The 23,719-nt window shown below is 30.6% G+C and overlaps 1 protein-coding gene across 36 annotated transcripts in view; it reads right to left on the reverse strand.

The window, feature by feature from the left end:
- RIMS2 (regulating synaptic membrane exocytosis 2) overlaps positions 1-23,719 on the reverse strand; it is a 640,638-nt gene that overhangs the window by 201,888 nt on the left and 415,031 nt on the right. For 22 of the 36 annotated variants that reach the window (XM_069466111.1, XM_069466114.1, XM_069466124.1 and 19 more), the window contains 2 exons: positions 9,204-9,383; positions 8,212-8,321 (listed from right to left, as the gene is read on the reverse strand). In XM_069466111.1, coding sequence (XP_069322212.1) covers positions 8,212-8,321; positions 9,204-9,383 — 290 coding nt within the window. Of the gene's footprint in view, positions 1-7,383; positions 7,417-8,211; positions 8,322-9,203; positions 9,384-23,719 lie in introns of all 36 variants that reach the window. The other 14 variants (XM_069466120.1, XM_069466127.1, XM_069466144.1 and 11 more) reach the window with 3 other exon arrangements.

The raw sequence follows: 23,719 nt of genomic DNA on the forward strand, positions 1-23,719 counted from the left end.
CTGTAAGGTCATAGCCTCAGTTACCTTTCTGACTGCACCTACTACCACTCGCTCACTTCACAGCACCCACACTGACTGACCTCTTCACAGTTCCTTGAACAAGTCAAGCTTGCTTCCATTACAGGGCCTTCACATTTGCTGTTCCCTCTGCCAGGAATACTCTTCTTTCAGACCTTTGTGTGGATCATTCTGTTATTTTACTCAGTGCTCTGCTAAAATATTACCTAGATGGGTGTATTTCTCAAAAATACATTATCAAAAATCATTTACTCTACTCTCTTGAATACTATCTATGCCATTATTCTGACTTATTTTTCTTCTTTGCCCTTGTCAGTCTCTGAAATTATCTTATTTATTCTTTAATTATTTATCTCCTCTGATAAACGTAAGGACAATGAAGGCAGGGACCTTATTTGACATGTACACTGGTCTCCAGCACTCACAACAGAGCCTGGAACATAGTAGGTACTTGAACATTATTTGTAGAAAGAAAGAATAAAGAAATGAAAAAAATTATGGGTGCTAGAAACTCACTAATTATGCTGTTCTTTCAGTTTTAATTTGTAGCAATATGTTTTATGAAATAAGTACAATCTCTTTTTATTGGAGGTGTGAAGAGCCAATGTATCAAAAGGGACTGACTTATGTAGATGCTAATTTGAGAACTCAGCAACCAATTTGATGTACCATAGAATTTGACCTTAATACAAGGTTAATGGAGTTGTCCTGGCTAACTGATCACATACTCATTAATTGAAGAACAATGGATACTATGTCTATTTCAAAATTATATGTGGGTACTTCACAGCAAGATGTAGATTTAAAGCTGCCTTCATTATTTCCTCCCTTTTTATTTTAAATCAGAAGATAGGAAGATGATAAGTCTACCTCTCTACTCAATGCTTGGACATTTCTAGCACATGGTTACATCTGTAATCCGTAGCTATATATTTTTTACCCTGAATATATAAGTAGATGGAAAATAGTAGACCCTTCCAGTATCCCTCTCACCTCTAGAATTTTCTCTGATCCACAAATATGCTTAAACCAATTCAAAAAACTCCTCCTTTATACTTACTCATGAACTATACTGTGATATTTAAAACAAACAGTAAATAAAAAGCCATTCTCCCAAAAAAAGGTAGCAAAAGGAAAAATTATATAACTAGATTTAATTATAGGTAATGATCAATAGATTAAAGTAAATAAAAACGAGTTAGCATATGTAAAATATATACAGATTTCTAATCTTTCAAAATTTTATTCAATAGTATCCTTCTAGGTTCAAGTATATCATTTGTAGGATCAATTTATATAACAATAGTGATGTTTTGCACTGGAGTGGATTTTTATATAAATGATAAAAAAATAAATTTATAATGAATGTGAGTAACTGAGGTTCTGATAATCATTGTCAGGAGAAACCTTTACATGCAAGATCAAAGGAATTAATAACAAAGCAGAGTAGTCTGGAGGTGAAGATTTGACAGTATTCAAGGCCAACTAGAGGTCAGGAAAACAAGAAAACCTACCCAGGATACTTCCTGAGTTAAAATCTTTAGCCTAGTAACTGCATATGAAACAGATACGAGTTTGAAACATTTAATTGCACTTAAATACAAAATGGCATTGCAAGTTCTTAAAACTTGTTGCACTCTAATAACTGACTGAACATTTGGGAAGATATTTTTACGCTTTCAGATCACTGATATATATGTAAGTACCTATCAAAATTTCCTTTCATAGGTATTAAGCAAAAATCATTGAGGTCACCAAATAGATAAAAATTACAAATATGTAAATACACACTGGAGCTCATTTAAATTTGTATTGTTTTATGGATAATATTCATATTTACATATGATTTGATTTTATTTATTTTGTTGTATATTTTCACCTTTTAAATCATATCTTAGCATATGTGTTAATGAATAACACTCCACAGTAAGAAAAACTGTAAATTCATTTTAGTATTAAATAGATCTTACAAATAACATTGTATACATTATTTATAAAGGATGAAGACAGGGAAGAATATATTCAAGACTAGAGGCCATTTCAACTGAAATACTGAAACACAAAACTACTCAATATCCTAATTTGGCCCAAAAACAAGAGCCAAGTTTTATAATATAGAAAAGAATGTTGCTTTTTTTGATGTCACTGTTTTAAAATGCTGACATTCTAAATCAATTTGTGCGGCCATATTTGATAATCAATCACTGCAAAACATATACAGTCCTACTATTTTGATAAAATTTACTTACGGTAGATTACAGAATTAAGTCAGCAATAATTATAGGAAAACCAAATCTAAGTATTAAAATCAATTATTTTTTTATTTTCCCAGGCAATATTCATGTGTATAGAACTATGAAATGTATAAAGACTGTAGAACTATGAAATGTATAAAAGAGTATAGAACTATGAAAAATCCACAACCATAATGTTCATTTAATATTATTGTTGAACTTATAATTAAGTTTGTTTCATTTTCTACTTTAAAATTCTGCTTTAAAACATTTTTAAAATAATACAATGTTAAAACAATTTCTGGATTGAAAAATATCTGTGTTGTGTTTTTCTAAATGCATGACAACATAACCACCACTATCTTCCTCAGATTCTTGCCCCTTAACGTCATCAATAAAGCATATCTTCCAATTTTAATGCCATATATTTCAACAAAATAGGATTGTACCAGGATCATTAAGTATTTTGAAGACTACTTTCATATTCAGAAATTTTAAAAAACCAGAACACACATTTTAAATATTGGATAATTTAAATTGGGACTAATACTTGTATTTATGCTTATTTAAGAAAGCACATTCAAGCACATTACAAATGTCGATATGGAATGTCTAATATATAGAAAGGCAATATTAACTTCATTTTAGACTTGCCTTTTTTCCCATTATTAGGTGGGATTGGTGTTTCTCCCTCATTGTCTTTATAACATTGAAAACAGACAACAGTGATTAATAATTAAGGTCATTAACAACCCAAATAAAAACCAAGCACATCAAAAAAGATGCAATCACACACTAGAAAAACAAATCCATGCACTAAACATGACACCTCACATTAATGAACAAAAGAGTAAAGTATAAACTTCCTATCCTATAGGAAAAGTGATAAAAACAAACATAAGGAATATAAAATATTATAGTATATAATAATACATTGTTTATATTATAGTTATGCTTTTATGCTAATTTAAGAATTGATGCAATTTTGTAATTAATTTTGAGAATAAAACAGGCAACAAACTGGTTCAACAAACGAGCTTTTTTACCTTAATAAATATAAAATAAATAAAAATGATATTAACTATTGCTGAAGTCCCAAAGCTAATGCTATCCTAAAAAATAACTTTACTGTGAAAGCCAACTCATGAACAGTTTTAAAGGTTTCAATATTTGTATGGACTAGTACAAGATACAGAAGAATGAGTGAACAGGAAAACATTAACTGAACAGCTTAATAAAAATGAAATTCATTCCTAAAAATGTTATTCTTATATCACTTCAGGAAAGTGGAAGTTGTGTGACACTCTAGTCATAAGAATACTACATATTTGGAACAGAAATATACTTGTCTATAGATATGCAATTAAACTCGCATTGTTTCCAGTATCAGATGTACTCTGATGATTTTTTTCACTTTTATGACATTTATGACTGATAATTAGCAATTTCAGCTTAAGATGTTTTCAGTTTTAAAACCTGCAAATTCCACTGATAGAATGTATTATACTATGAACATACATCTCATGTACCATATACATAATGGTATTGCTGTCACACCATGGTACGAAGAGAAAAAAGGCACATAACGTACACTCTACTATTCATTAATAAAAAGTGATGATCAGTTAAACACTTGATAAAATTAAAAATATTCTGCATTGTTCCAAGAAAGTTAAAATTTAAAATAAATTGACAGCTGAGATAAGATTAGGATTCAGTTCTGAGTTTCAAATAAAAATAGTGAAAATTTGATAAAAGAAGCATATAAAAACATTTTCTGACTATATAATATTTTAAGCTTTAAAACCTTGCAGGAATATTTGACAAAGAAAATGGCAAACATAATATGTAAACATAATAAAGACTTTATAAATACCAGAAATGAAAGGTCTGCATACCATTTAGAAGGAGGACTCTATTGGTGAGATTATGATTGTCAATAAATGTTAGAGTAATATTGAGTCAGGATGAGGAAGAGTAGTCTATATTTAATTGTTTTATTTTAGAAAAGATATAATGAGAAAAAATTACCATGGTCTCCAAAGGCTTTAATTGGATTTATATTCTGTTCTATATTTCCTTATAATTTGTCTCTACTAGATTCAAAATCCTTGAGAGAAGGGGCTAGAGCTTCAACAAACCTTTACTCAGCATAACATATTGCAAAATATAGTTTTCTATAATAACAGGTATTCAATAAACATTTTTGAATAAATAAATAAATTAACAGAATGTAAAGCTGGGTAAAGGATAAGTATATATCTTGGTCAAAGGCACTATGTATAATTCTAGTTTTATTTAAACATTAAGGAAAATATTCAATCAATTGGGTAAATTAAATATTCTGACAATTTGCCTAGATAGCTTATGTAATATTTATTCATTAATAAATTTATTTTAAAGTTAGTACTGAAAAACAATCTATTCTTTATTGTGCATTTATAAATTTCGAGCCTAAAGTCTTATGTGAAATTGAAAAATCAGACCTGTAAAACATTTATTTATTTACTTTAGACACACAGACAGACCTGCCTTGACCTCTTCTCCCTGCTTTTCTCCCCCCTGCTCTTCCACATGCCCAGTGTCTTCATTAACTTCTATATTTGCATGAGTAAAAGTAAAGAAAAAAATAAGACCAGATAGATATATGTGTTATTCTTCTATGAAACAAAACAAACAGAAAAATTCCAAATTATTCATGATATAATGGGTGATTATAAGGAGGCCAATAGATTATTTTTAATGAGTTTTTGACATGTTATGGAAAAGCAAGTAAATTTACTGTTAATTATCACAATGTCTGCTTTTATGATGATTTTGATATATAAAGGAGAAATTGCGACCTCTAAAATATTTGTAAAATGTAAATAACTGGGTAAAGTAGGCAAAAATACTTAGTCTATATACATAACATATTATTTAAGAAGTTACATAACGTTTCTTCCAGAGAAACAAAAAAGTATATTCTAAACCCTCTTTTATTTTTACAAAATGGCAATACATCAAAGTTAGGAAAAAATAAAATAGTAACAATAAAGCCTTACAGTTGTTTAGTAAACTGCACGTTCTATATTGCCCTTGTTTTATTTCTTGGGTCCTAAGCAAAGAGAAATGACTAAATATAGTAGCATAGTCAGGACCAAATATATATAATTTTAAATTATTTTAATTAACAGACTAAAATACAAAATAATTAATCAAATTCATAAGAGGCAAATTAAGACTGTCATAGTTTAGCTGTTAAAGAGGATTAGAAAATAAATATTTCAATAGTTTGATTCTAAAATAATGCCATTAAATGACAACTTCTGACAACTTTCAGTAGATAATACAAATATACTTTGATTTAGACTGTCAATTGATAGTCTGTTTTGTGTTACTGTACCTTTAATTTCAGTTACAAGTTGAAGACTTCTAAAAGAGATAGTATATATATCTCCTTTTAAACTAAAGAAAATTCCACAATCAGGTATCTGTTGAAGTCTCTAAATAAGCATTTATGAAAATACAGAGAAAAAAACTATACTTTTAAGTAAAACAAAACAAACAAAAATGCTTTTATTTCATACTGAAAAGGATAAGGGAGGTGTTGTCTCCCTTTTCTTTAATGAAATTAAAAAAATGGAAAAATCACAATTGGGAACATTAAAGGAAAATTGAGGTTTTAATGGATTTTATAAGGAAAACTCCAAATAGCAAATAGAATCTTTGTTGACAAGCCCCTTAGAAACTTCATCAACCCTGACTTACAGTATCAACAATGTAATATGGTTGGTTTTCTGATATATTTATTACTACAAAGAATGGAGTTACTCATAATCTCAATAGAATATTGCTATAAAAGATATTAAAATTCAATTTTTTAAAAATTGTGATTTCTGACTTCATAGGCCAATAAATGATGTTGAAACTCTATCTTTAAAAAATTCCATAAATACTACCATTGAACCTTCCTTATGGAAAGTAATTTAAAATTATATACCTTTAATCTTATACAAATAATTGAGAACTATAAAAAAGCTACTGAACTCTTTTTATCAGGCAGCATAATAGACCATTAGTTACAATACCACTGGGTTGTTCAAAATCACGGTAAATACACAGTAAATAGAAAGGACCACAAAACAGAAGTTGATAATCATCTTCAATTCAGTTATAACCAGAACACAACTTATATTAACAATTTATATAAGGCAGTAAAAATATTACTGCTCAAATGCAATGCATTTACAAATTTGTTACAAGTAGGCTATAGAAATATGAATTTTACTATAAATATATATAGAATGACAAGATTATTTTAGTAGTACTTGACATATTATTTGAGGTAGCTTTTCAGTTTTAAAGTAAATATTTCACGCATTCATTCAACAAATATTTATTGAGTGCCTACAATGTGCCAGGCATTATTCTATGTGCTGGAGATTCACTGGTAAATAAAAGTAATGTTTTAAAGTTACAAAGTCAATTTCAGAATTCCAAACTAGCAGAGGATTTTTTTTAATTGTCCTATTAGGTGTATGGTACTCCATATATCACAACTCAATATTTTCTCGAGTCATAATGCAGTGTTTGGTAATAAAACTATGCCATATTTAACTTTGATATACTGTAAGCAGTCTTGCTACAACATGAAAAATGATGTAGGAAATACAAACCACAATCACTATCTAATTCAATGACTTTCTTTTCTAGAAAGTCAAGTTTGATAATTAAAAGATCATCATAAATACAAAATGAAATATATGATGATAAATATAACTAGACTATGTGTACATCCTCAAAGACATAAACACAGACTGCAATTGATATCTTCGGTTAATGTCTTACTCAAAATCTTGAATTCTGCTTTAAAAGTGAAATTAAACTTTTTAAAAAGAGCAAACTTTATCTGGTCATTTAAAAGAAGTTAAACTCTTTGCATTCTTACTTGATGAATCAAAGAAATTTAACTCCTTGGTATAATTTCCAAGTAAAATAAAAGTTTAACACTTTATCAGAAATCATAAAACAAAATCCTTTTACGATAAAGTCTACACAATGGACATCAATTGCAGTTGGGTTTATTTTTGCTTACATAGCCCCCCAAAAAGGCTGTCAGCACAAAACAAACCCTCCTTTATGTACAGACCTTCATAAGGTTCTATCTCCTTGACTCCATTGTCTAGGAAAAACAAAATAAAACAAACAAAACAAAACAAAAAAGGGAACCAAAGCACAGGGGTTAAAAACAACAGAAATTTCCAAAGGCACAGAAAATATCGTCTATTAGAGAAAAGTTAAATGGTGATTTAAATATATATGTATATTTGCAAAGCATATCCAGTTACCAAATAAAAGCATCATTATTAAATGATGTTAAAAATTATTATATTCTGTTATCCATGCTTTTAGAGGTCCCTTATCCAAAAATTTACAGATGTTTGAGAAGTATGTTCATATGTGTGTCAGCAAATAATGCTTTTTAGGCAAAAAATTGAAATTATTAAAAACATCAGTACAACATGCATCTTTCTTTGTATATTTATGATTACCTTTTTCTTGTTCTCCAGTTTTGAGAAGGATCATCATTGTTGTGCATCAGCTAACCAGTCCTTTGCAGTGTGTGAAAATTGATTTGGCTAGTTACTAATAAACTTTATGTAGCTATCAACAATTACATAAACTTAGTTGTAGCAAACAAATATCATCCAACTGCATATTTAAGAGTATTAAGTTTACTTTTTAAAATACATTTATTCAAATTTGAAAAATATGCAAGAGCAATAAAGATAGCTTAATTTACCTCCCAATATTATAAATTTTAAATGAAAAATATATATTTATAACTATTATGAAATGCAGCCAAGGCATACAATTAACAAAAGAAGAAAACTAACACAAAAGTAGTAAGAAAATCTCAATTCACCTTGGCTTCCATGTGTATTTCCTATATGACATAATTAGAAATAAAACTTACTTCTCTCCAACGTTCCCTTTGGTGGAAGCTGTGGAAGCTGTCGACCCCTTCGTCCTGCCACTGGAGTACTTGATGGGCTTGTCTGGACAGACCCAGTACGAGGATGAGACCTACAAGATATACCATTAATATTCATTTTTAGTACAATGATACTTTTAGTACATTTGGTTTATACGACAGCTGTATAAGTGCAATTTTAAAGGAGGTTTAGCTGCTGATTAAAAGGTTAGGAAAGTAGGACAAAATATGGATATTTGAATGATTAAATAGCAAAAGATGTTTATATTTTTGTGTAATATGCATACATACACATACATGCACACAAAGCCCTATAGTAAAATCCATGGAATTATTAATGTAAATTAGCATTTTATCGATATGAAAGCAAGAGGAGAATTTTGCAGCTCAAAAAATAAAAGGTAATACTTTATATTTCTTTCTACCAGATCTCAAACTCTTGATACTAACCTTCCTCCCTTGATCCAAAGAGACTGTTACTCAGGCTTATATTAAATATCCCTTTTTTAAGAAAATATCTCATGACTCTACAAATAAAACCCTGAACAATTCAAAATTCAGCTAAAGAAAATATTTGTTAATACCTGATATTAGTATTGATAGAAAGAAACTAAAAATGTAGTTTTATTTATTTTCATTATGATGATTATTTGGAAAGTGATGTCTAATGAACACAAAGATTTTCACATTCTGTAGGAGAAGAACATGATAGTTATGAGGGGATTTACCCAGGACTCTTGATTAATGAGAAATCACAAAACAAATGCAGTCAGGACAGTTAATAAACAAATTACAATGGTAGCCACACACTATTATATCCACCGAATATAAATAGTGTGTTTACATTGAAAGGGTTAGTATCGATTGTTATTAGTGATCAGCCAAAGATGATAGAAAACCATTTAGCTGCTGGGAAAATAAAATGGTGTGCTGGTGGGCAAAGGGGAAGTGAGTCTGATTGATTTATCTTTCACCTCGATAAGGCAGGTGAAGGAGGGGCAGATCTTCCAGTCATTAATGAAGGCATCGACCTCATGAGGTTTGTATCAGGACGTTCAGTGGATCTGGAGCGGGTGGTGGTCCGCTCAAGGAGAGGCCGTTGTTCTGTTGATCTGGATCTGTGATATGGCTGTCTATCTGCTGCTTCACAATCCCTGAAACGTTAGTCAAAAAGCAGCTCAGTTGATCTGTAGTGCCTTCTGCTATTTGGTCATGATGCATCAAACTGATTTGGAAAAAGGTAACTGTTTAAAATTATTGCATGTGTAAAAATTTTCTTTCCTGCAACATATTCTAAGCAATTTCTCACTAAACTTCTAGGTTTCTAAGGAATCAAAATTCGTCTTTAATAGCAATTCCCAGTGAAGATAATAGGAGTTGCTAGGTTATAATCAACAACGAACAAAACTGCCTGCTTCCCCAAATGAATTCCCTAAATGGAACATGTGAAATATGTGAAGTATTCTACTTTAAAAGAATTCAATTACTTTTCCTAACATTTTCAAAAGAGTGAAGAAAACCATATAAGCATTAATTCTCTAGCCCTTGCTACTGTCTATTAGTATACTAAGATATTAAAAAGGCTTTTGGCACACATTATACACCTAAACATTCAAACAGAAAAAAATGAAAATGACGTTATAAGAAAGAGTGCAACATTGAGGTCCATAGCCATATTTAAACAGGATCCACAAGAAAAATCACTCCATAGAAAACTTAATGAGCCATCTATCTTAGTGCACTTTAGCTATGCCAACCAATACAATTCAGGAGGGGTATTAGTTGATTGAAATAATAAGTCTGAAACAATGTGATCCCATTGACCACAAATAAATCTAATACCAAAACTTAATCCTTATTTAAGGAAGTATACTTAAATTTAAGTAACCCATCATAATTGATTTTTCTATCTCTGGAATCTAGCATAAAGCTTTTACACCTAAGATCAATAAATGTTTTCTAACACTAGCCCCACAATTTGTGAGACAAACCTATAAATACTAGCTTTGGCTCTAGAACTCAAAGGTAATACATAGGTCAAAGTACATTTCAAATCAAATTATTACTTCCCCAACGAGTTGTAACCACGAAAATGTAAATATGAAAACATTAACCTTCCTCAAAAGTAACACAAAAAGGACTTCCACTTTACCTATAAATTCTCTCTATCTTATTTTTGATAATTAAAAACTGCAAGTAATTAAAAACAAATAAGAAAAAAAGGACAAAATTTCCCAAGTGTCATGAACTATATGGCAAACAATTTTGGACTTTAGATGACTTTAGAAAGTAAATAGTGGGTTTACTATATATCATATCTTGTGATTATTTTACACTTTAAAATCACAGGGTTACATACAAGTCAAAGTATTTTAAAATATTTTTAAGTCCATGTACCATAATGTGATTGATTTTCTAAGGTAAGTTTAGTGTTTTTATGTAAGCATATCCAGAATATGTCAAAATTATTGAGATTAAATGTAAATACATATAAAATTTTTAGTTACTGGTCAAAGAGAAACAAAAATGCAACCTCATATTGTAAAACTCCTAGTTTTATTTTTGTTTATGAACAACTATTTTAGAGAGAACACTTTCCTTTAGAAATAAATATGTTCAATAGTTTGTTACATGTTTTTAGTGCAATATCTTTGTGTATCTTCATCATAACCAATAACCAGAAACAAAAGGCATCTCTCTCTCTCTGTCTTTATATATACGTATTTCTTAAATCCCTTAAGACCTATATTTTGAAGAGTACCAATCTTTACATTCATTTTAAAGATTTTTTATCTTAAGTTAATAAACTTATTAAATAACATATGATAAGAAAACTTTGAGAAACATCTATGACTACCCCAACAGAAAGTTAGGTAACTATTTCATTTATTTATCCAAAATCTGATTTATTCTGATCCCATCAAGCAATTTTTCCAAGTAGAAAGTGAAATAAATATTGGGGATATACAGTTTCACTTCTTTGTGAAGAATTATGTTGAATAATTGAAATATATGATTGTAGGTGAAATCCTGAGAATTATTTCAAATGTGCTGTTATGTTCCATGTCCTCAAAAGGGGACTAGTATTTATAAAGCAAAGAGGTCACTCTTTAGGATATATCTCTTATAAAAAATATCTCTTTAGTGAAAAGGTTGTTTGAAAATCATAGAGCGTCTTTTAAATTTTACTTATATTTTTATTTCCACAAATAATATGAAGTATATAATTATCATAGTATGAAATAAAAATAGGTTAATGAATGAATCATGAAAATAATCACAGTAGAAGGTAGAAATTTCCTGAAATGTCTTGCCACAATTAAGAAAAACAGAAAGCTACATTATTTTAAACTTTGATAACACACAGAGAAGCTCAACATAGGATCCTGCTCTCACAACTGAGTAAGAATAGGTCTGATTTGGTAAGACTGAATGTTATTGATAAGAAAAATTTAAAGCAGCAATGCCTAAATTACCTAGTCTCACAGAAGGTTCTTTAAGGGAGTGAGATACAAAACTTGAGAACTTACCCCTAAATGTTGAATGAGTTTTAAATTTAAGATCAAGAATTTACAAATGACTAATTTTGAATAGTAGCAACTGAGAAGTGGGAACTATTAATAATAGACAAGCACTTGCAAAGCTCAAAATATTTTCGCACCTACTTGGGGTTCTTAACTTGGAGTCTGTATTTCAATCTACATAGTTTTCTTTGTAATCCTACTTATTTACCTTATTTTACTCAATATACACAAAACATTATTCAAAAAAGCGTGGCCAGGGTTTTACCAGATTGTCTAAAGGTAAGCCACACAAAAGGTTAGGAACCCCCAATGTATAAATTTAAATCTTTCTTAGATGAATACTTAGATTGTGTTTCAAAAAGTGATTTAATATCTACCATAGTTCCATTTTTAAAATAAATAGTTTATATTTTCTAATCTATATTTAAAATAGTTGCGATTTTTTACCTGAATTGATATAGACTACTGTTCTGCATTACCTAGTGGCCGCTATTCTAAACTGCAAGTATCTGTAAGCATTTGTAACAACCCTGCACTAATTTATATTGATTGACAATATTATAACAGTAGCCACTATTTTTAACAACCCAGCCATAAAGGCATACATTAATATATGCAGATTTTGAAATGAAGATTAACTGATAATAGGCTGCAATAATAAAGAAAACAATTTAGAAGCCTTTTGAATTTAAATGTCAGTGTTTACTCATAAGAAAAGCTAAGAGTATTATATTTTAGTATCTCTTTCCAGTGACTTCTGAGGGAAAAATAATTTTATAACCATCTAGTGAAGTTTTCAGTTTTGAATCATTTTTCTTGTCAGTACATTTGCTTACAAAAGATTTTTAAAATTTCCAAGTATCTGATGTAACTTCCCCCTTATATTAACATTATAACTTATGCTACTTACTTTAGGGTCTCTATTTTCAATGAAAGTACAAGGATTTATGCAAAGTATCAGGGAAGAATAGACCAGTAGGCATTCCTTTCTATAGCCAATTATATATATCCATCCATTCATCCATCCATCACAATGATACAACTAAAGTAAGCTCAATGTAGAGTACCTCAATAGGTATGATAGAAGAATACTAAGAATACTAAATAAATGAATGAATGAATAAAAAAATAAAAGCAACCAGCACAATGAATGTTTCAAAATAATATTCAGAAATGAATGAAATGAATTCCCTAATATGTATCTCAGAACCTGGTCTATATTAAATTGGATAGACTTATTTATGTTTATATTTTAAAGATGTCATGAGTAAATTTAATAGGTTTTCTTGAATAATAAGCTTAAAAAAGTAAAGCTACTTAGGAATTAGTTATTCTTTTCCTTTAGATAGCTGAAATCTTAAATTAAAAAAAATTTTGGTATGCATCTCTGAAAGACAAGTATAGTCTCAGGTTTGGGGGAAGAAGTACCTTCCCTAGATCCATATTGTGTAATATAGTAAGTGGATAAAGAGCAGAAAAATTACCCTTTTGTTAAAATATCTTGAATATCTAGAGATTTTCTGGGCATTAACTATATAATTGAAGTAATAAATACATTATGAAATATACTCAGAAACATTAAAAAATGAGATATTTAGGGTAATTAACATCTTTGCATATTTGTACAACAATTTAAAGTAATTATATGACAGCTTTAAAATTGTAATTTTCATGTTCATCATAACATGTAAGAATAACTTTTTTAAAATTGGTGGTTTATATTATTTTAGCATTGCTTCTAATATTAAGAGAATTGCCAGACACAAAATATTTGCCATGAAAATCATAGCAACTAAGTAAATTTTTATTTGTGCACAAATAGAAATATTTTATTATTTCAGAGGAAGATAGATTAATTTATCCTCGGGCATGGTAGCACTTCTCTACAGAATATTTCTGTTCAGTTAAATGTAAAGACTCTATGTTAGCTAAAAATAAATGAGCTTATTTAAAAATAACAACAATATATAGAGTCAGCCAAGTTAATAACAATCTAAAATGTGAAAATGGTATGATATCTATATTGATGAATGAAAATGAGACATTATTAATATAGAAAAACATATTACTATTACCCACAAGCCCATTTTATCATCAAAAAGAGAAGTAAGGTATTCCCACATCTATGAGGTTTTTTTTAATATAAAAGTCTTTACTGAAAATTACAAGAAGATCACGTCTCAATTTCCTCAAGAAAATTAGGGACAACTATAATAACTGAACAATAAAGATATATTTTATAATATGCACACTCAAAACCATATAAAATATAAATGCCTTTAAGATATTTTGAGTATTATATTAAATATTTATAATTTTTATTATTTAATTTTTATTTCAAAAAACAGAAACAAAACCATAAATAGGCAGATTATTTACCCAGCACAATTAACATGCAACAAATTAATACATCTTTAAATTATAAATTTAAAAAATCCTGAGAGATAATATAAATATCACCTTCTATCTGTAAAATTCTTATTTTATGAAATAGTTTCCATTTTGAGTGAATGTTAGAGAGTAATAATGCTTTGTAAACTGTAAGAGATTCAAATTATTCCACTAACCCATTTAACCTACATTATTCCTTCCCAGATCCTCAAAGATTCCATAAAATAACAAACAATTTAAAGATACATCTCTAAAGGACAGAATTATGAATTGTTATTGTATTACATAAGTGTATGTGATGAAGTATGGTCCTCACACTAGAATATCTGAGTGCTATATTCAACAGTTACACTGATCAACTTTGAACAACTTTGCTATCTTTTCAAGGATAGCAAAACAAATGGGTATAATGCAAATTCCTCATATGCACTGCTGCCTGCTTCCCTTGGCTGTCATTTGATAATGCCAGTCCAAATCTCGTACACAGAGGTAGTAGTCAGAAAACTGATTAATCTCCCACTTCTTCATACACTAACAGAACAAAAGTTGCATTCATTTTCAGGCATAAATACTATCTTCCTCAGTCACTACTAATGACATGATTTCAACATTCAATAAAAAGTACAAAAAAAGAAGAAAAATATGGCCTACTACTGTCAAGAGACAAAGCAATCAACAGAGGCAGACTCAGAGATGAAACAGATGTTGGAACTATCAAATGGGGAATTTAAAATAAATGTGCTTGATATGTTAAAGACTGTAGTAGAAAAGATGGACAACATGCATGAACAGATGAGGACATTTCAGCAGATAGATGGGTAATGGAAGAAAAGTGTCAAATGTAAGAGCTAGAAATAACGGAAAGCAGGATATGAGAAAATGTTAGTTAGAAAATTAGCTCAGAGTCAGTTTATAAAGATCTTAAATGACTAGTTAAGAAGTTTAAACAGGGCTTAATTTAAGTGAGAGTAATCAAAAGCTTCTGAAGAAAGGTAATTTCCAAGTAATGAATTAAGAAAATTAATAAATTAGATTAGGAAAAGGCTCTGACTTATAGTAATAGGGGTTGAAATAGAGAAGGTATATATGATAAACATTACAAACCACAATATACAAAATATACAATATAGTGTATAGAATATGCATAACATACAGAAGCATATAAATAATATTAGGGATAGAAAGAATCTCAGAAGTCATATAGTCCAATCTCTCTCATTCTAGAAATGAACAAATTTGGGTTACAGAAAAAAATGGCTTACGGAAACTTGGACAAATTCACATAATTTGATATTTTCTGTGCTGCAACTTGATTCTGGGCTTTCTGGATTCTAAAGCTTATTAACTTCACCGAACTGTGAATTCTTTGATAGTAGGAATGTTTTTTCTCTCAATAATGTTTGACAAATCACCATATGAACTAAATTTAGAAATAAATAAACCAAAGAAAAACCTTTTAAACCTACAGCCTAAGAAATGAAATGATGATCTATTAATAGAAATAGAAGAATTCTTGTAGCTAAAGACAAGGAATTCAGGTTTGGGCTTAAATTTGTGAGGTGCTAGAAGAATATTCTTGTGCAGATGTCAATCAGATAGAGACATCTGGTCTTCAAGGGAAGGATGTGCATTAGAGATACAGTTTGAGAAATTTCTATTTAGTATTAATATTTCAATATTCACTGAGTAATTCAATCTTTCAGTACCTATATATTAAGTTCATATTATATGACAGGCACTGTACCAGGTACTAGGTAGACATTTTTGTCAAAGCCATAGGCACAGCAAGAGAATATAAAAAAATATGGTCAAAAGGTGAGACTTGAGAAATAGGAAAGAAGTAAAAGATATGGAAGAGCGGTTGAAGGGCAGAATGAAAACCAAGATAGTAACTGCATTACAGAAGCCAGCAACAACAACAACAAAAAGATGATTAATAATGGCAAAAAAAAAAAAAAAAGAAACAAGGTTAAATATGTATAAATGATTTGCCAAATAATGATCATGGAGAAAATCATGTCAATAAAGTGCTGGCGGTAGGTCAAACTGTAGAAGGTTAAGCCTTAGGAGCTGATGAAGGAGTAAAGAGAGCATATATAAAAATACATACTTCAGAAACTTGACCTGAGTGATAGAAAGAAAGACAGAAAGAAAATGAAAAAAAAATGAACCAGTCTCAAGGTAGCTTGAAGGGTGGCAGAAGAAAGAAGGTATCATAAAGGAGACTTCAACAGTAATTTGCAAAGAAATAAAATCAGTAAAGGAAGAGAGATTGAAATACAACAGAAACAAGAAATAATTAATGCAGGTAAATTCCAGATACATGAAGAGAGATTAGAGTCAGAAACACACATAGAAGTTCGTTTTGATGATGAACCAAACAGTTGGTAAGAGGGAAGAAGACTGGTAACCAGAAAAATTAAAGTTAAAAAAGGAGGATATCTGGGAAAATGTGGGTAATTGGCTTAGATGACATATACTAAGAGTTCTCAGTACCACCTTCTAGGGAGGGTATTTACAAAAACACAGTCTGCTTTCCACACAGGAACCTCATCCTTTACCGTGACTTCATTAGTTTTGTCAAAAATCCTTTCTTTAATCAGGGTTCTAGTTGTGGACCCAAATACCTTAAGATAAGACCATGATTGCCCTCTTCAAACTCCATGGCAGTACTCAGAATTAATCTAGATCCAGGTCAAGCCCTTTTAGGGACTCTCATCCAGTTCTAGCACCAAAACAACTAAAGATAATGTTAGAATGTTTGTATTTAATCACTTCTATTCAAGCATCTTATCTTTGTAATTCTTGGCTATCAAGTAAAAGGCAAGCCCTTTTGTCCCTGATATCTTCTCTCTAAATTCTTCATCTCCTATCTACTCTCTTCCATATCATTCTTAATCTCCTCTATTTCTCTGCTGTATTTTCAAGAATTCTTATTTCATTATTAAATTTCCTTACACTATCAACCTTTCTACAGAATGGTTTCTGCATATCCCTGCCTTAAATAATATTTAGCTCAACCAGGCAATCTCTGCTTTCAGTGTAGCTTTCACATGCAGAAGCTACTTATTCTTTCACATTTCACAGTTCATGAATCCAGGAGGGGAGTATGGCTCCCAAGAGACATTTCCGACCATTATTTTCCAACAATAATGGACATAAATCCTTACTTATCTTAAGAATTCCACTTAGCTGTAACATCCATTATTAATTCAGGTTGCTAATATCTATCCAATTTCCAATCACTCTTCCTGAGTCATTGATAATTTTGGGAATTGACTGTCAGCCATCTTCTTTGCCCTAATTCCTATGGTAATGTTAGATTTCAATGCACATGTAGAAAACTGTACAATAACCATGAACTTCAATCCCTAAATTTTCATAACTTCAATGATTGTTACTTTTCTCCTGCATTAGCCCGATCAATTCCTGCCAGTATATATCACCTTCTTTGCCTTTCTTCCTTCTTTACCCACCTTGGACTCTGTAATGGATCATATAAACCACTTCCACACAGCACTCATATTCCCTTCTAACCCAAGTCTTCCTACTCAAACGTTCATTAAAATCCTAACACTGGTTTAAGGCCATAATTTGATTTCTGTCCATTAACATCTTTTTATTTGGCTGCACCTCTCTCATCCATTTTCTTCCTGTCTCAATGGTAAATAATAGCTTCCTTCTGTTCAAAAATTGCATCTGTGTGTTTAGGCCAATTCCCTCCTATCTCCTGTAAGACTTTTCTTCCAATTATCTTCTCTTTTTGTGTATTTTCAACTTAACTTTTTCTAAAGTATCATTTCCTCCAGTTTATAAACACATGGACATATTTCCTCTTCTAAAAGAGACATCCTTTGATATCACATACCCCCTAGCTAATTTTTCTCCGTCACACTTTCTTGATGAGTTCATTTCTTATCTCCTAGTCATGCTCAGGCTACTGCAATCTGCTTTTTTCCCTTTACTACCCTTCTGAAATTATCCTAGCTAACATCACCAAGGATTCCCCACTTGACAAATCCATCAGGCATTTTCCATTCATTATTTTTATTGTTATCATTATTACTTCCTTCTTAAAACTCTCTATTCCTTTGCCTCTATTCATCCAACTTTTCTCACTATTCTTTCTCTATGTCCATCAGAAACTCCCCTTCCTCTATCTGTCACTTAATGTTTCCCAGAGCAGAGGAAACCTTCTTCGTCCTCATTTCATGAGCTGTTTCTCAGGTTGATTTCACTTACATTTTTATGGCTACTTACTATTGGTAGTGAATTTACTCCTAAATTGCTCTATGTAGCCTAGAATTCTTTAAGCTTTAAAATTACTTACTTTACTCCTTGCCAGGTTTCCCTTTAGCCTTCTCAGTAATTACAACACTGAACTTGTCTCACACCTAAACTGATTCCTCCCCTAACAACCTCCTAATTCTTATTAAGGTATCCTATGCACCTAGTTACCCAAGCTATAAAATTGGGAATTTTACTTGACTCTTTGCTCTCCCTCAACATCCAGATCCCATTATTTAGCAAGTATTATTGATTTTAATTTATTAAATCTTTCATCTTCTCCCTGTTACTCCATCTATTACCATAATACAGGGTTTTCTTTCCCATGCCTTTTTCTCTTCAAATCAATCATCCACATAATCTCTAGGGTAGTTATTCTAGGGTGAATAAACTTATAGCTATTACTAATTAAAACTCTTCAAAGTACCTCCAGCACCTATAGTCTTAGATCTAAGTCCCTGAACAGAGTATACAAGGTTCTTCATAATTGGGACCTCCTCTAACATTTTAGATCATTTCTTGCTATTTCCTGCCTTGTGGATAATGTTACAACAGCACTGTGAACATTACTTCTGTGAATTTGTTTATACATTTATTTAAAATGCCACCAACATACCACCTTACCTCCACATGAATCTAAATAATTCCTATTCGTCCTTTAAGATACAGCTGAGTTGTTGTCTCCTCCATGAAATCTTTACATAAAAATCCACCACCAGCTTCCTACCATCTACATTAGTAGTTCCTTAACATGCTGTGTATAGCTCTAAGGAAAGATAAATACTGGGAAAATGTTAATAAGTAAGCATATTTTAAAATATAAAGGTTATATTTATTAAAATAAAGGGCATATCTTATTAAAGGAACATTAATAAAGGGTAACATAATATCCATTATAAAGATTTTTTTAATGTTGAATGTGTTTTAAAATGTATAATGAATTAAAGATAATTTTGTACAGGTCAGTATAATTTGGCCAGAAGAAAAGTGCTTTGATTTCTAATATTAGTTAGAAATCATAGTAATACAAAAGAAGTTTAGCAAACATTATTTAAGTCTCTATTCTTCTGTTCCAATGAGATAGTACTCATTATTTTTTGTGTTATACACTTGGGGTAGAGAGACCAGTGAAAGCTTAGATTGTTTTGATGAACTGGTCATAGACTGGGAATGCCATGTTGCATTTACTACATTCATTCCATTTAGAAAATTCCAGATATCATACAGCCAAACTATGGTCCACTTGGAGCTATTAATACATATTTATTCTTAGAAGAATTCCCAGACAAGAGTATATGCCACCTTGAAACCTAGGCTAGAAAAACGAACATGTAGAGAATGGTGCCATTTTATTTTCTCACATCCCTCAATAAAAAGGTCATCCTCCTTTTAAATGTTCAATTATTTTGACTCAAGTAAGTGAGTTAGGGAGGATTTGGATAATTTAGATTGAAAACCATTCTGTAAGAGAAAGAAATTGATCCAAATTTGAATTTTGTGAAATAGGTAAAAGAAGAACAATGTAGCAAAGGAACTGAGGATATTTCTGAGAATGGATTCAATCTCTTGATGTGTAAATAGGGAAAAAAAGGTGGACTCTAATAGTGAAAAAGTAAAGGGATCAAGAAGAGTAGAGTTCTCTATTGAGATAAAAGAACAAGTAAAGTAGAAGTGGCCTGAAAAAAGAATCAGAAAGGAATGTGTACAGTTCTGGTGTCCATGAGTGGAGTATTTGAATTAATATTTTAAAGATAGAACTATTTCAAGTGATAATAAAATTCAGAGTATGGCCATGGGAGTGACTGGCTGAAGTAGAATTGAGGGTAAAGCTCAGGATACTTGAGACAGTTAAGGAAGTGAATGAGTGCTAAATAGACAATTCAGGTGAATGCTGACATTACTCAGGTTTAATGGCATGAATTGTGATGTAAAGGAAGACTAAAGCCAGGTTCTAAAATCATCAGTGAATAAAATGGCATAACCGAGAAGTTAACAGATGATAGCAACACAGTTGGGTAATGAGTAGTTGTGCTTAGCTGCATTACATACAAAGTCACAGGATTTAAATTAAAGATAATAAACACAAAACATTATGGAAATACATACAGAAGAATGGATGATGTCTAGATAAGCTCTTATATCTTTAATAGATTGTCCAAAAAAAGTCATTCCAAGAATTTCACAGTGGATTGGGATGGAGGTCAGAGGAATGAGAAAATTAGAAAATTTGTAGAATGAATAACAAATGGCATTGAATACTACTCAGCCATAAAAAGGATGAAATAATGCCTTTTGCAACAATTTGGATGGAACTGGAGACCATTATCCTAGGTGAACTATCTAAAGAATGGGAAAACAAACACCACATGTACTCAGTATTAAATTGGAACTAACCAATGAGCACATATGTGCACAAAGTGAAGCAAAACTCAGTGGGAATCAAGCAAGGAGGAGAGGGGGAGGGGATGGGCTAAAACCTACCTAGCAGGTAGAATGAACAGTATCTGGTGATGGGCACACTTATAGCCCTGATTCAAGCATTACAAAAGTGATTCATGTAACCAAAAATATTTCTACCCCCATAATATTTTGAAATAAAAGAAAAAAGAATGTTTAGCGGAAAGATGAAAAAAGTCACTTAAATAAAAGAAGGGTATATTAAACTGAAAAATCAATATAGATTTATTACTTCTGTGGAAGAGGCATAGCGATGTAACAGGCATGGAGAGTATAAGAGATGCAAAATATGTAATTAGATGTTCTGGTTCTCAGTTTGGGTGGTAGATTCATGGATGTTCACGCTATTACTATGCTTTGAAACTTACACACATTCTTTTCTATATACCAAAACAATGATGAAAAGTAATATTAAAAATTGTTTAAAGATACATAATAGTTTTATATATTTATGGGGTACATGGAAGAATTTGATACAATCATACAATGTATAATGATCAAATTTGGGTAATTCAGATATCCATCACCTCAAACATTTATCTTTTCTTTGTGTTGGGAACATTTCAAATCTTCTCTTCTAGTTATTTTATATGTAAGCAAATATTTGCAAATAATTCATCTGATCAGAAATTGATAAGCAATATATATAAGGAAGTCAAACAACAAAATAGCAAATAAACAGAAAAAATCAAATTAAAAAGTTCAAAAGATATGAATAGACATTTCTCAAAAGAAGACATACAAATGGCCAAAAGGTATATATATTTAAAAAGCTCAATATCACTAATTATCAGGGAAATACAAATTAAAAACCACAAGGAGATACTATCTCACCCTAGATAAATGGCTGTTATCAAAAAACCAGAAACCAACAAACTCTGGCAAGGATGAGGAGAAAGGGGAATGCTAGTGCACTGTTGGTAGAGATGTAAATTAGTACGGACACTGTGGAAAACAGTAGGGAGTTTCCTCAAAAAAACTAAAAAATAGAAGTACCATATGATCCAGTAATCCTATTGCTGGGTATATATCCAAAAGAAAGAAAATCAGTATATCAAAGAGAGATCTATACTCCAACGTTTGATGCAGCACAATTCACAATATTCAAGGTATGGAATCAACTGAAGTGTCCATCAAAGGATGAATGGATAAAGAAAAGGTGATATAATGTATACAATGGAATATTATTCAGCCATAAAAAGAAGAAATCCTGCCATTTGCAGCAATATGGATGAAAATAGATGATATTATGTTAAATGAAATAAGCTAGGCACAGAGAGACAAATATTACATGTTTTCATCTATATGTGGCAGTTAAAAAAATTGGTCTCATGGAGGAAGTGAATAGAATGGTGGTTATCAGAAGAAAAGAAGGGTAATAGAGAGGGGAAGATGAAGACTCATTGGTTAATGGGTACAAAAATGTAGTTAGATAATATTTTTAAAGATAACTAAGGAACTTCATACTCATAAAATCTTCCAAAATTGTCTAGGATTAGGTGTACACTAGACTTAGAGCAGGCTCTCATGAGTTTCTGCTACCCTAGACCAAAGCAAATGCCTTAATACATGTAAAATAAATATTACATAAACATGTAAATGTACATAGTAAATCTTACATTTAGACATTTGGCAACTGGCTCTCTGAAACAGATTTCCCTTTGTAATATTTTAATATAAACATTAATGATCTTGTGTTTCCTCACAACAAACCAAACAGTGGCAGAGGAACAATTCATAAATGTGCCCTTCAAAATAGGCAAGTTCAGAGTTTGGGTAAGTACATGAAACTGATAACCAACCTAGAGCTGATCAAGAACTGATTTTTTCTACATTGGTGAATTGAAAAACTAAATAACATGTAACAGACAATCTACTGGTTGATAATAGAGACTTTATACAAAGTATAAAAAGTAATGTGGTACACAATTTTAACTTAAAATGAAATGAAGAGATACCAGAGTAAATAAAATAAACTTATAATCAGTAATGTCCCATTTTATACATGCCACCCACCTTAAAAAAAGTCTTAATCAATTATTAAGATACAGTTATATAACTACTTTTTCACATTTTTGTAAGGTAAATGTATAATCACTGCAATCAAAAAGTAGTCAGAATGTAATATAAGCAACAGTAAAAATAAAAGACAAAACAAAAATAATTATTTAGTACTGAAGCAAAAGAACAGAAACGAGACTGAAAAAATGCAAAAGAAAATTAAATATAGCCATAACCACTATCATATGATTAAAGTGGAAGGCACTAAATTTCAATTATATTTACTGGAAAGATACCACAAAACTTGAATTATTAGGAATTTATTGTTGATGTTATTTCAACAATGCTTCCTCTCACATTTACCCACATGAATTCAATCCTTAGGAATTTATCCATTAGTTTTCAATCACTTTTTCTAAACTCTTTATTATCAACTCTTAATAAACTAATTTACCAGGGATAAATACGGATAATTAACTAATTTAATAAAGGAATCACATGTAACTCCAAATCACTTTGAAACAATAGGGTGACTATGCATAATTCCTAGGCACATAATTCCCAATCTGTACTAGCTGATCCCACCACCACATTATCACGCTGCCTAAAGGGTCTCAAATGTTGTCACTGAACGACTCAAATCCCTAGAGTTACTTAAAGTAGCCTTGAGAACTTTATGAACTTTAGAGACCTTCTTTCTCTTCCCTTTCTAGCTAACCCCTCTTTCTATTATAGTTAATCCCTCTTTCTGTTAAATATCAGGAAATTGATATTTCTCTCCAGTATAAAATGTATTTAAAATATTGTAGCTGTACTATCTATGATTCACT

Source organism: Eulemur rufifrons, chromosome 3 (assembly GCF_041146395.1).
Source record: "Eulemur rufifrons isolate Redbay chromosome 3, OSU_ERuf_1, whole genome shotgun sequence".
Classification (NCBI taxonomy): domain Eukaryota; kingdom Metazoa; phylum Chordata; class Mammalia; order Primates; family Lemuridae; genus Eulemur; species Eulemur rufifrons.